This window comes from Pteropus medius, unplaced genomic scaffold, assembly GCF_902729225.1.
Source record: "Pteropus medius unplaced genomic scaffold, Ma_sr-lr_union100, whole genome shotgun sequence".
NCBI classification, from domain to species: Eukaryota; Metazoa; Chordata; class Mammalia; order Chiroptera; family Pteropodidae; genus Pteropus; species Pteropus medius.
In genome coordinates, this window is record NW_024347732.1 from 1,887,118 (window position 1) to 1,900,295 (window position 13,178).

The 13,178-nt window shown below is 35.7% G+C and overlaps 1 protein-coding gene and 2 pseudogenes across 2 annotated transcripts in view; 1 reads left to right on the forward strand and 2 right to left on the reverse strand.

The window, feature by feature from the left end:
• Positions 1-437: 437 nt before the first annotated feature.
• Positions 438-1,267, reverse strand: LOC120614308 (ubiquitin-conjugating enzyme E2 D2-like; annotated as a pseudogene).
• Positions 1,268-1,380: 113 nt separating this feature from the next.
• Positions 1,381-13,178, forward strand: part of TMEM67 (transmembrane protein 67) — a 53,921-nt gene continuing 42,123 nt past the window's right edge. For both annotated transcript variants that reach the window (XM_039877125.1, XM_039877126.1), the window contains exons 1-3: positions 1,381-1,631; positions 3,257-3,345; positions 4,987-5,080. In XM_039877125.1, the coding sequence (XP_039733059.1) occupies positions 1,439-1,631; positions 3,257-3,345; positions 4,987-5,080 (376 nt within the window). In that variant the 5' untranslated portion in view covers positions 1,381-1,438. The remainder of the gene's footprint in view (positions 1,632-3,256; positions 3,346-4,986; positions 5,081-13,178) is intronic.
• Positions 10,634-10,752, reverse strand: LOC120614332 (uncharacterized; annotated as a pseudogene).

The window sequence follows — 13,178 nt, forward strand, 5'->3', positions numbered from 1 at the left end:
TAGAAGGCTTAAACAAGAATAGATGTTATTAAAATAATGCTGCTTCCTTTGATGTGACAGCTACACATCCATCTCCCATTTCCACAGATGATTTCTTCAGTATGTTAGAGCAGTAAGGGATGGTTTTAGTCTCATAACCAAGTTAGAGTAAATACACTGGCCACGTAATACATGTGCCCGTTTTTTTAAAAAAAATTCTGAATCTTGGGCAACTGTTCTCTTGTTACTACTTTACAGTTTCTAAAAACTGGAAGAATTTAAGTCTTCTCAGGTGAGCATGTGAATGAATGGAGGTAAACGAAAATAAAATTTAAAAAGATGAGTTGTGATAGGAGAGCAGCCAGATAAAAAAATCAAAAATAAAATAAATAAAATAAATAAAAAGAACAGTAATTTAAAGTGTATTCTATAATGCAAGTTATGACTTCAAGGTGGTATCACATGGCATACTTCTGAGTTCATTCCCAAGATATTCTGCTGTAGTTATCTCTGGCTGTTTTACAGATTGGTGCGATCTCTGGTACTAGGGGGTCATCTGGGTTTGGATCACATAGCAGTGAACAAATAGATAAAAGAACTTTAGAAATAGTTAAAGCAGGAGACCACTGTAACCTTAGAATATTGAGACAAATACTGCCATTACTATTAATATTTTGATGAAGTCTTGTTATAAATACAATCAACCTTAGGTGGTTTGAAGGGGTAGTCTGTAGGAAAATGAAATGTCAAAAAGAATACACCACCTCAACATTGGTCGTCATTAGGCCCTGTAATTGTGGCTTGCCAATGAAACATATACCCACTTTGGACCTGCAGAACATTGTACTGCAGGGTCACGGGCCAAATCACTAAGTTCCTTATGGCGTTTCAGGCCATAGTCGATGCTTTGTGTCTGGACCCTCACTATCTCCATGTGTGCTCAAAGGTCCGACCTTTTCTCTTGATTATCCCGGCGGCAAGGAAGGACTGTCTCTTGGTCTCACAGTGGCCCTGCCAGACACCAGCGCTTGGTACTGAAGCAGCTGATAGCTCACGAGAACCTCGTGACTGGCTTACGGAAATTGTGCGGAAATTGTGTGGAAACCATGCTTACTCTTAATTTGTGCGATACAATCTGATATTTTCTTTCCTGTGGTATTTTATTTCCAGATCTCCTAGTTGATTTCACGTCCTGCTAATGGGTCGCATCCTAGAATTTTGAAGCAAATGTTTTAAGTATCGAGTTGCGCCTGCCAGGTTCCAGGGTTAGCTTGCTTTTAATCCACTCTTTTCCGCGGCTTTGGTAACCTAGCAACTAAACAGTTGTTAGACACTTCCGGAACCTCAAGCCAGTTGTCTCATTGGCTCTGAGTCGCCGCAGAGGCTGACGGGACGCCGGAGACTGCGCGACCACCAGCGTCAGCACCATAGTAACGGCGGCAGTGGCGTTGGGGTGGCAATGGCGGCTCGGTTCATCTTTTCGAATGTGGCTGTGACTGTTTTTCTGCTGTTGGTCCTCCCTGGCTTCTCACAGGCCCAGACCTTCTCCTTACCTTTCCAGCAGCCGGTGATGTGCGGCCACTACCAGTATTTCGACATCTCCGCGCTCTCCTGTGTCCGGTGTGGAGTCAACCAGAGGCAGGACGCCCGAGGTGAGATGATTTGGGGTGGGCCCTGGCCCAAGTAACCCGCCTGCGTTGGTACTGTGTCCAGCCTCCGGCGTCGCTGAAACGACTTTTCGTCTGCGGGAAGAATATATCAGGAAAGTTAACTGCTAACACCTAAAAGGATTTCGTCGGAGGATTGCAGTTTACACTCTAATGAGGTTGGGGAACCCCGTGTCCGCTACCCCATGAGCTGTTGCCAGAAATTAATTGCTCGGCGCCAGTCCCTCACTGCTCAGCTGAGGAGTCTTTTACCCAGCACCTAGGAAGCTGCCTATCCAAAGCAGAAAAAATAGAGAAGTAATCCGAGGTGCAGAGGAGCAGGTGACAGGACAGGTCGTGGAAGGAATGCAGATTAGCGCTTGTAAACTCTGATAGCCCTTTATTTTTATTTACAAATCCCAGAAACTTAGAGCCTGAAGGTACTTTAACCTTGAGCAGGTCCAGTCTTATTTTACGGATAAGGAAATTGAAGTCCAGCGAGGTTGTAATGTCCTTTTTTGTCAGTTAAATTGGGGCTTGGAAGAAATTGTGTATCTTTGCCCTCAGTCTCTACCTATGTATTTCCACTATAAGATGTGTCAGTAATATCATAGATTTCCTTAGGACTTGTCCTTTTTATTATTTAACATTTCTAATTGTCCTTAAACTCTCTTTAGATTAATCTTAAATTTTTGTTGTTGAAACATCCATCATTTGGTCCTAGGTCTCACTGAAACTGCTTAGAATAAGACTTTTCCCATTTTCCAAAGTCTAAGATGTTTTTAATCCTGATTTAGTCACTCATTGTATAAACTTTCCCCCATCTTCAAATTTGACATATCCTCATTTAAGTCATCATATAGGACAGTTCAAGCTCCTCAGTTGAGGAAATAAGAATGAGAAAGAATTTCATAGGCTAGAATGTATGGTGTTAGTTTCATAATAATGAACCTAGATTTCATATGCATTCTGCATAAATTCCTCTGCATGTTATTTTCCATTTCATGCTTCCTTAGAGAATGTTGTTCTAATGTATCCAGCATATTGAATATTGATTATCTTATAATATTTATTATCTGTGAAAACAGGAATATGATTTATTTGAATCAATATAACTTTCCCAATAAGGTTTTGTTTTGACAAAGTAAATTTACGTTAATTGAATATATGTGTATGGTTGAGTGAAATAGAAATGTAAACTTTCTCATAACAGTTAATAACTTGATCATTAGTTTCCTATTTAAATAATTTGACAGTTCAGTTATGCTTGCACTTAAAATGGTAGCAAACACAATACCTAGTGTGTGCCACACACATTCTAAGATCATTACATGTAAAACTTATTTAATACTCATACTAACCCTATGAGGTAGATACTTTCCCCTCATTTTACCAAAGTGGAAGCCAGACCACAGAAAAGTTTAGTAACTTGCTCACGGTCACGCAGCTAAGTAGCAGAATCTAGAACCCAAGAAGTATGTTTGTGGAATTGAACCCAGGCAGTACTGGCTCCAGAATCCTGCTCCTAACTACTATATTGCTTCTCTAGATCTTAAGAATGATGAAAAGTTTTCCTGTCTTGGAGTTTTATTATTATTTACCAAGATCAAAATTGACTCTCTTCTTTTTAGGAACTTCATGTGTGTGTATACCAGGATTTCAGATGATCTCTAATAATGGAGGACCTGATACTATTTGTAAAAAGTGCCCAGAAAACATGGTATGGCATATTTATCTTAAATGATTTTACCGTAACAAGTAAAATATTAAATGTATTTTATTTTTTAAACCATAATTTAATGCTGTACTCTAATATTTTCTCACAAATTAAAAAAAATTTTAAGCTTTGTTTTTACTAGAGTAAATTTTGAGAGATCAGTGAAATTTTATGGAAACTTGGAAAAAACAGGAATGTATTGCTTTACTTTTTAAAATCTGAAATCCAAAAAACCCACAAAGCAATAAATATTTGTTTCTTTATTTTTCCTCATAGAGTAACTCAGTTATAAAGAAAAACATGATTGATACATACATCTATAGAGCAATTTGGGATGTGCGTATCCTCTGACTGGTACAGATTAAGTGCTTTAGACCTGTGTATCAACAGTTTTATATAATAATTAATATTCATAATGATATGTAAGGTGTGATAAGTTCATGAAATGCCAGTTGCGTTGCTAAATAGGTTTAAAAATATCTGTCGCTGTTTTTTTAGTCATTTCATTTCATCATAACTTTCGGAAAATTAGTAAATTAATAGTTTTAGTATATGATGATTCTTAATTAACAGAAATACATCAGTCATTTTGAATAATTAGGAGTCTCTGTGTGGCAGTTCTGATTTTATAGTAATGTTTCTTCTCATTATCTGTATTAGAAAAGCATTGAATCTGGGAATTTAATACAAAGTTTCTAGTTGTCCTACTTCATGGCTAATACGGGTTTGATGGTCATTTTGATACTTATTTTATATTTTTGGAAATATTGATCCTAGCTGAATAACCTATGATAAAATAGCCACCAATATGAAGTGATACCAAGTAGATTTGTTTTTCAGTGACATTACTAAGATAACAATTTTTAAATAGTCCTATGTAAATGTGCTGTCAAATATAGGATATATATCTCTATATCCAGTTTTTCAACCAAAATTTAATTTGTAGTATTATTTCGTTATTGCCATAGTTCTCTATTAATTTTGTTTACATCCATGTTAGTAATACAATTATTGTATTTTTGCCCCAGGTTTTCCTAAATCATATAGTATGATTTAGGAAAAGGTATTTTATCAAAAACTTTTACTAGTACACACTATTAATGGATAGAAGGAAATATACTTACAATTTAATTTTAACAACTTTGTTTACATATCATTTATATACTATAACATTCACCCATTTGAATCACAACTTAATTTTAAAAAGCTAATGTATTTGAATTTTTAAAAATTAGAATAATTACTTTAAAACAGGTAATATTAAACTGTTAACTGGCTATTTATTAAATCCTGTTGAATTTTGTTTTATCTTTGTAAATGGAAAACTGAATGATATTATTAATTATGAAAGTAAAGACTTATTTGAACTGAAAATCAAGAGGCAGAAAGGACTGTTGCCCACAGTTAATAGTAGTTGATACATAGTTATAATGTATATCTTAATTTTGGAATAGAAGCACAAATTGGCTATCCAGGGAATTTTTATGTGGCTCATATGTGTATTTATATGAATATCAACTGCAAATTATACAGTATTATGGCTTTTTGGACTTACATGATCAATTAAGAAGGAGAAAGTTGAATAAGAAGGAGAATACATACATATGTGTGTGTGTGAGTGTGTGTATTTATTTTTTAATTTAGAAAGGTGTTACCAAAGATGGCTGGAACTGCATTTCTTGCCCTGGTGGTTTAACTGCAGAAGGAAATTGCTACTGTCCCACTGGCCATATTTTAGGTAAGAAGTAGATCTCTTATGAAATAGTAACAAATCCTCATTTGTGTTTTTGATGAGGACATAAATTGAAATAAAATGGTCATTTCTTAACAGTATTATTTTCATTGTTGTTCAAAATTTAATGATATTTGAGACAGTTTAGGCATTGAGAGGATAAAAAGTCCTACCTGACTAAAAAAATTTTTTTTAATTCTTAATAATGTAGGATTAGATGGATACTTCCTTAATATAACAAGATAAAATATATGTATTTCAACTCAAAAGCCAACATGAGATTAGTAGGGAAAAATTATAAGCATTCCTATTAATATCAGGACCCAGATAAAGATGTAAATAATGCACTTAAGTAAATGAAAGAAATAATTCATAGAGAAATTTAAAAGAAGATAAAAATCATTAATTTCCGATTTGCATGTATGTTCAGAAAATCCAAGGGAATCACTAAAAATTATTATAAACAGTAAAGGTTAGTAGATATAAAATTAATATCCTAAAATTAGTAGCCTTCTATAATCCTTTAGAATCTTTGAAGGAAGAAAAGATCATCTACATTAGCAATCAGAAAAGCAAAAAATGCCTAGCCATAAACTTTAAAAGAAATGTTCAAGATAAATTATTGAAGAAATTTTAGCATGCTACTGAGGAACACGGAGGTAAGCTTTAATAAATGAACTACATCCCATATTCTTGGATGCAACGATTAAATATTATGTGAATGTCAGCTCTCCCAATAGCAGTTTGTACATTTAAAAGAACCCTAATAAATTCTACTAGGATTTTGTTTGTCTGTTTTAGGGAGTGCAAAAACTAATTCTAAAGTTTATCTAGGAAAATATGTGAACAGTCAAGAAAATTATAAAAAAGGAAAGAGGAAACCATCTTTTCAAATATGCACATTTTATAGCTACTTAATAACATGGATGGCTGGCTTATGGATAACATAGACTGATTGATAGAACTTAGAGAATCAAAATAGATCCAATTCATTTGGGAATGTGGTATGGGATAAAAGTGCTATTTCATATCATTGGAGAAAACACTGATTAATAAACGGTATTTTGGAAAAGACTAAGTTGGCTTTCTACCCTTATTTTTTAAAAATAAATTTCAAGTCAGTCAAATATTTAAATATTAAATATGACTATGAAAGTTTGTAAAAAACAGGAAAAAATTAGTAGTCTTGGTGTGGAATAGGCCTAAGTATGAGAAAAAACTCAGAAGCTATTGAAAGAAAAATCAATAAATTTGACTACATAAAAATAAAAAATACCACATGAAACACCACATAAACAATATTAGAAAAAAAACTACAAACTGGAGAAAAATTCATAATGTATAAAATAGACAGAAGGCTAGGTATGGCAATATATAAAACTTTTACAAATAAATAAGAGCAAGGTGAATAACTGAATTTTTTAAATGATCAAAAATAATAAAGTTTATGGAGAAAGAAAGATTTAAACATGAAAAATTTGCTCAACCTTACTCAGAGTAAGAAAAACAAAATTTTATTTTAAAATAAATTTTATTTAAAAATTTTATTTTTAACCCACCAAATTTTATTATCAAACTTTTTGAACTTTGGCAATGTGTTTGCAGGGATACAGGGAAACAGTCATCAATTATTGGAGAAGAATAACTGGTTGCAACCTCTATGGAGGGCAAGCTGACATTATTTATCAAATGCAGATCATTGTCCAGCAAGCCCTTGTTTAGGAATTTCTTGTCTCAGCATGGTAAATATATGTCTGAAGAAGTATATGCATTTTTTTAAAAATTGCAACATTATTCCTGAGACAAAAGATTATAAATAATGTCAAAGTCTGTTAAGAGAATATCGGTCAAATAAACTATGGTACATCTGTACAATGGTATAGGATGCAGCTATAGAAAAATAAAGCAGTTTCCTATGAAAAGAAATCTAAGATATATTAACTTAAGATATTAACTTAAAAAACAAAGAATAGAAAAGTTTATCCATTCACCCACAAACATTTATTGAGTACTTGCTGTTTAATGTATTTGGTATGCTACCATTTATGTTTTCTACAAAAGATTATATATGTATACTTGCTTGTATATGCATAGCTTATTTCTGGAAGAATTTACAAGAAACTAGTAACAGTGTTGCCTCCAGGTAGAGAATTGGGTGGGAAAGAGACTTAATTTTCTCTTTAAATCCTTCTTTGCCTTTCATTTTTTATACTTTATGTATTACCTGTTTGAAAATTATTTTTAATAGAATAAAAATTTCTGCCACCAATTTATTTAAAATCTAGTTAGAAGGCAGGACACGCATGTGGAAAATTTATTTTCAGAGTAAGATAGCAATAAAAGATTTTCACAAGGGCACACATAATAAATCATCAAATGAGCACTATAGGTAATAAATGCTCTATAAGGAAGAACCAGAGTTGTTTGGAAAGGTTGCCATGCGGAGGCAGTGTAATAGCTGGACCTTAAAGGATTAGTGAGATTTCAAATGTAGCAAGAAAGAGGAGAATATTCCAGGCAGAGGAACAGTGTAAGCAAGGATATTATTATAAATGTAAACATCTAGATTGAGTATGAAGGGATTATGAGGATATCAGGTTGCTGAGTTTAAAGGTGCATTGGTTAGATTGTAGAATGGCTTGAATGGTAGGATATTCTATAGGCATAGGCATTTCATTGAATGTTTTGAACAGGGAAATAATTAAGATTAATCTGGCAGTCATTCGTTGCATTCATTCAGCATATAATTCAGCATATATATTCATTTAGCATATATATTCATTTAGCATATATTTATTGAACTACTACTGTGTGCTGGGCATTGTCCAGGAGCATAAGATAAAGCTGTACACAGAGTTTAGTAAACATGAACTAAGTCCCTGTCCTTGCGAAGTTTACATTTAAGGGATGGAAGACTGGAAGTAGGAGAACTGTGAAGAGGCTTCTGTGTTATTGTAGGCATGAGGTTATAAGGACCAGAACCAGAATTAGGACAAAATTATATACAAAGGAGTAGATGCTAGAAATATTCAAAGGATGATCATAGACCTAGATGAGTGAAGGAATTATAAGGATAAGGAAAAGGCAAAGTCAAAAATACCTCTGGGATATCTAAGTGGGAATGAAGGACGTGATGGCTAATAGATTCACATGCTAAGGAGAAGTCAATATAGCCTGAGTTACTAAGATTACTTTTGACAGTCAGAAATCACTGATGCTAATGTTGCAGTTTTAGTGAGTTGCTAAAAATGAAGGCTATATGCCAGGGGGTCTAAACAGTAGCTCTAATACCTAGTGACCCCTTAAGGCTGGGTGACAGCTCCCAAAACAGTATTTCACTATTTTAGAGGCTACTATTGCATACTTGAAATTATCCGTGCTATGAGTTCCTTAGAGCCACCTTGAACTTTCGCTGTTAATTTCTTCATGGATTTGCAAGAGGGGTTGTGGAGGAGTGGAAGAGTGGAAAGCAAGAGGGTACATCTTGCATAGTTTCTCTCAACTATTTCCATTTCTGACATAAGAAAATGCCCAGGTGATCCGAAAATTTTTAAAAAATTATTAGGTAACTTGTGAGAAACATGGTGGTGTGAGGGGTCCCTTTGATTCCTCCCCTTGAGACTACAAATTGAACAGCTATAATCCAATGTAAGATTCCCAGCCTGACAGACACTTCTGAGAGATCTCTGCATCAAAGCATCTGAAAGTGGGCAAATCAGGTGAGCAAGGGAGAAGGAAAGGGAGAGGAGCAGAGATGGGTGCTGTGAAGCCAGCTCGGAGCTCCCTGCAGGACTTGGGGAGAGGGGAGAAGTTAGTTTGTGGTGTGTACTCTCTGTAGCCCCAAGTATTCCTGCCTGAATGATCAGCATACACTATGGCAGAACCCAGTGATTAGGGCGAAGCAGAATACAGAGGTATGATTGCTGTGTTCTAGCAGCTGCCATTGCCAGGCAGAAAACAGAGTCATAGAACCTGACCACCTTCCCCTACCCTCCAAAGCTCACCTCCCCTCACTCTCCCAGAGCTAGTGGTGGGCCCCAAGGAAAACTGCAGCAAAAGTGTCAGGCTACAGAGCAGGGAGAATGCAGCCAAGAACTGAGGAGACAGCTTCTGAGCTGTAGACGTACACTGCAGCTGGCCCTAGTGACAGGGGTGGAGATACAGAGGCAGAGCAGCTGAGGCCTGACAGCCACCATTACTGAAAACAAAGTCACAGGTACACCAGCACCCTCTCCCAACCTACCCCACCTCCATGCATGGATAATGATCCTAGTGGAGGCACCTGGGACACCTCAGCAGCACAACACTGCATCTGGCCACTGGGGCAGCACTGGGACTTCAGGAGCTCAAAACCCCATCACCCACCATATTCTCCCACGGGAGTGGAGCCCTGAAATCAAGGTGACTTGGTCACTGAGGAGACACACACCTCCCCAGGAGTAAAAGGCATTTTTGTTACCCAGCAGAGATCCGGGAGGCCTGGTGGTGCAGGCATCACCCACTGGAAAACAACAGAAAAACCCCTTCTTAGCAACCTGCTAAAGAGATTTCACTTTCACTCTTAATAATAATAAAAATTTTTAAAAAGCAGAGTTCATTCCCTTAAATAACTAGGTGGAGAAATAATTCATCAAATACCATGAACAACCGAGGTAACAAGGCAGCTCAGAAAAAAAAAATGAAGAATCTCCAGAAAACACACTTAAAGATACAGAAATATGTGATTTAAATGACAGAGAATTCAAGATTGCAGTTCTGAAAAAAAATGAGATGCAAGAAAACTCAGACAATTTAATGAACACAGAAATAAAATCAATGAATTAAAGGAATACTTTACCAGAGAGATTGAAACTTTAAAAAAGAACTAAATGCATTTTCTGGAGATGAAGAACTCATTAAAAGAGGTGAAGAATGAAATAGCAAACTTAGGAAATAGAGCTGACCAGATGGGGGAAAAAATTAGTGATATTGAAGACAGAAATTTGGAAATGACGCAGATGGAAGAAGAGAGAGACTTGAGAGTAAAAAAAAAAAAAAAAAAAAAAAGGCCTCTACAAGAGCTATCTGACCCCATCAGAAAGAGCAATATAATAATAATGTGTGTACCAAAAGAAGAACAGAGCGAGGAGGATATACAGAGCCTATTCAAACAGTCAACAAGAACTTCTGAAACTTGTGGAAAGAACTGGATGCTTGAAACCAAGAAGCAAACAGAACAGCTAATTCTCTCAATCCAAGAAGGCCTTTTCCAAGGCATGTTATATTGAAATTGTGAAAAACTAATGACAAAGAATTCTCAAGGCAGCCAGGGAAAAGAAGACTATAAGCTATGAAGGAAAACTCTTTAGATTATCATCAGACTTTTCAGCAAAGACTCTACAAGCTAGGAGGGAGTGGAATCAAATATTCCAACTATTGAAAGAGAGAAATTACCAGCCAAGAATAGTATATCCAACAAAGTTATTATTTATTTTATTAGGTGAGACAACCCTTGGTTGACCTCACAGATTGCAAGGACCTTGTCAGTTTACAATCTCTTATTTTTATTTTTATTTTTTACACCTACAGCACCTGGTCTTCCTAGTTGGTCTCCCATCCAAGTACTAACCCGGCCCGACCCTGCTTAGCTTCAGAAATCAGACAGGATCGGGCTTGTTCAGGGTAGCATGGCCGTAGACACAAAGTTATTCTTTAGATACAAAGGAGAAATAAAGACCTTTTCAGACATACTGAAGATGAGGGAATTTTCAACCACAAGACCTGCAATTACAGGAAATAATGCAGGGGGTTATTCTACCTGAAACAAAAACAAAAAGATATAAAACTATGAGTAAGATGACTAACAGAAACAGGAAATTGCAACCCTTCCTCAGAATAGGATATTATACACTTAAATATTACATAGTGGTTAAAGGAAGTAAAAACATTTTAAAAAGAGAAGACAATAGGTACTGCAACTCAGAAATGAACTCAGAGCATAAATAGGGATAATTCGAGACAACAAAAAACAATCAACAGTAAGAAAATTGAAACAATCATCAAAAACCTCTCAAAAGAAAAAGTCCAGGACCAGATGGCTTCACTAGTGAATTCTACCATTTAAAGAACAAGTTTGCAGGTATCACACTGCCTGACTTCAAATTATACTGCAAAGCGACAGTAATAAAAACAGCATGGTGGCAGAAAACCAGACACACAGACCAATGGAACTGAATTGAGAACCCAGAAATAAACCTACATATATGTGGGCAAATAATTTCCCACAAAGAAGCCAAAAACATACAATAGAAAAAAAGCCTCTTTATAAATGGTGCTGGGAAAATTGGAAAGCCACATGCAAAATAATGAAACTAGAGTCCTATCTGCCACTATAAACCAAAATTAACTTAAAATGGATCAAAGACCCAAACAGTAAATTGACCTGAAACAGTAAATTGATTGCATGGAAGAAAATGTAGGTACTTAACTCATAGACCTTGGATTTGGAGAGGATTTTATGAATTTGACCTCAAAGGCAAGAGAAGTAAAAGCAAAAATAAATGAATGAGACTATATAAAACTAAAAAGCTTCTGCATAGCAAAAGAAACCATCAACAAAACAAAGAGGCAGCCAACAAATGGGAGAAGATATTTGCAAATGACACTTCTGATAAGGGGCTAATATCCAAAATATATAAAGAACTCTTACCACTCAACAATAAAAGAACAAACAATCCAATTTAAAAATGGGCAGAGGACCTGAACAGACACTTCTCCCAAGAAGACATACAAACAGCTAACAGACATATGAAAAGATATTCAACTTCAGTAGCTATTAGGGAAATGCAAATCCAAACCACAATGAGATACCACCTCACACCTATTAGAATGGCTGTTATCAATAAGACAGGTAACCAGAGCTGGAGAATTTGTGGGGGGAAAGGAACCCTCATACACTGCTGGTAGGAATGTAAATTGGTACAGCCACTATGGAAAACAGTATGGAGGTTCCTCAAAAAATTAAGAATGAAATTGCCATATGACCCAGCAATCCCTCTTCTGGGTATCTACCTCCAAAATTTGAAAACATCTGTAAAGATATAGTCACCCCGGTGTTCACTGCAGCATTATTCATGGTGGCCAAGACATGGAAACAACTGAAGTACCCTCCAATAGATGATTGGTTAAAGAAGATGTGGTACATGTACCCAACCATAAGAAAAGATGAAATACTGCTATTTGTGACAATGTGGATGAATCTTGAGATTATCATGCTAAGCGAAATAAGTCAGTAAAAGTTGAGAACCATATGATTTTGCTTACATGTAGGATATAAAGACAAAAGCAACAAATGAACATGACAAACAAACAAAAACTTGTAGACACAGAAAACAGTTTAGTGGTTACCAGAGGGAAAGGGTGTGGAAAGAGGTAGGTAAAAGTAAAAGGGGTCAAATATATGGTGATGGAAGAAAATTCAACATTGGGTGGTGAACACACAATGCAATTTACATGTGACGTATTATTTAATTGTACTCTTGAAAATTATGTAATTTTGTTAACCAATGTCACCCCAATAAATTAAAAAAATTATCACTGAAGTACATATCATAAAAATATCAAATAATTCATAAGGCTATAAAATGAGAAGTGACAGTTGATATTCCTCACCTATTTCATTTCCCAGAGCTTACCTTAGGTAATTAATTATTCTTTATCCTTTGAAAGTTTATATATATATGATATATATATAAAAACACGCATATACAGACACATAAGTGTCGGAAACCAGCCGACCAAGTCAAACTAGGTACCTGAATGGGGGAGCGGGGACTGAGAAAAAAGAGAAGACAGACAGAGTGCAGGAGGGTGAACAGATCTCACAACTGTCTCTCCGAGTTTATTTCTTATGCTCCTTTTTATACATAATCTGTCCCTTGGTGTATCCCAAGATAACATAATTAAAGTAACATCCTGAAGATCGAGGTACGATTGACACTTCCTTTGACACTCCCTTGACACTCCTTCGACACTCCCTTTGTCTATACTTAATCTTCTTCTTCCTGGAATTCCACAGAACCAGCCTTTTCCCTTTTTTTATGCAAGCAGGCCTCCCGAGATAATC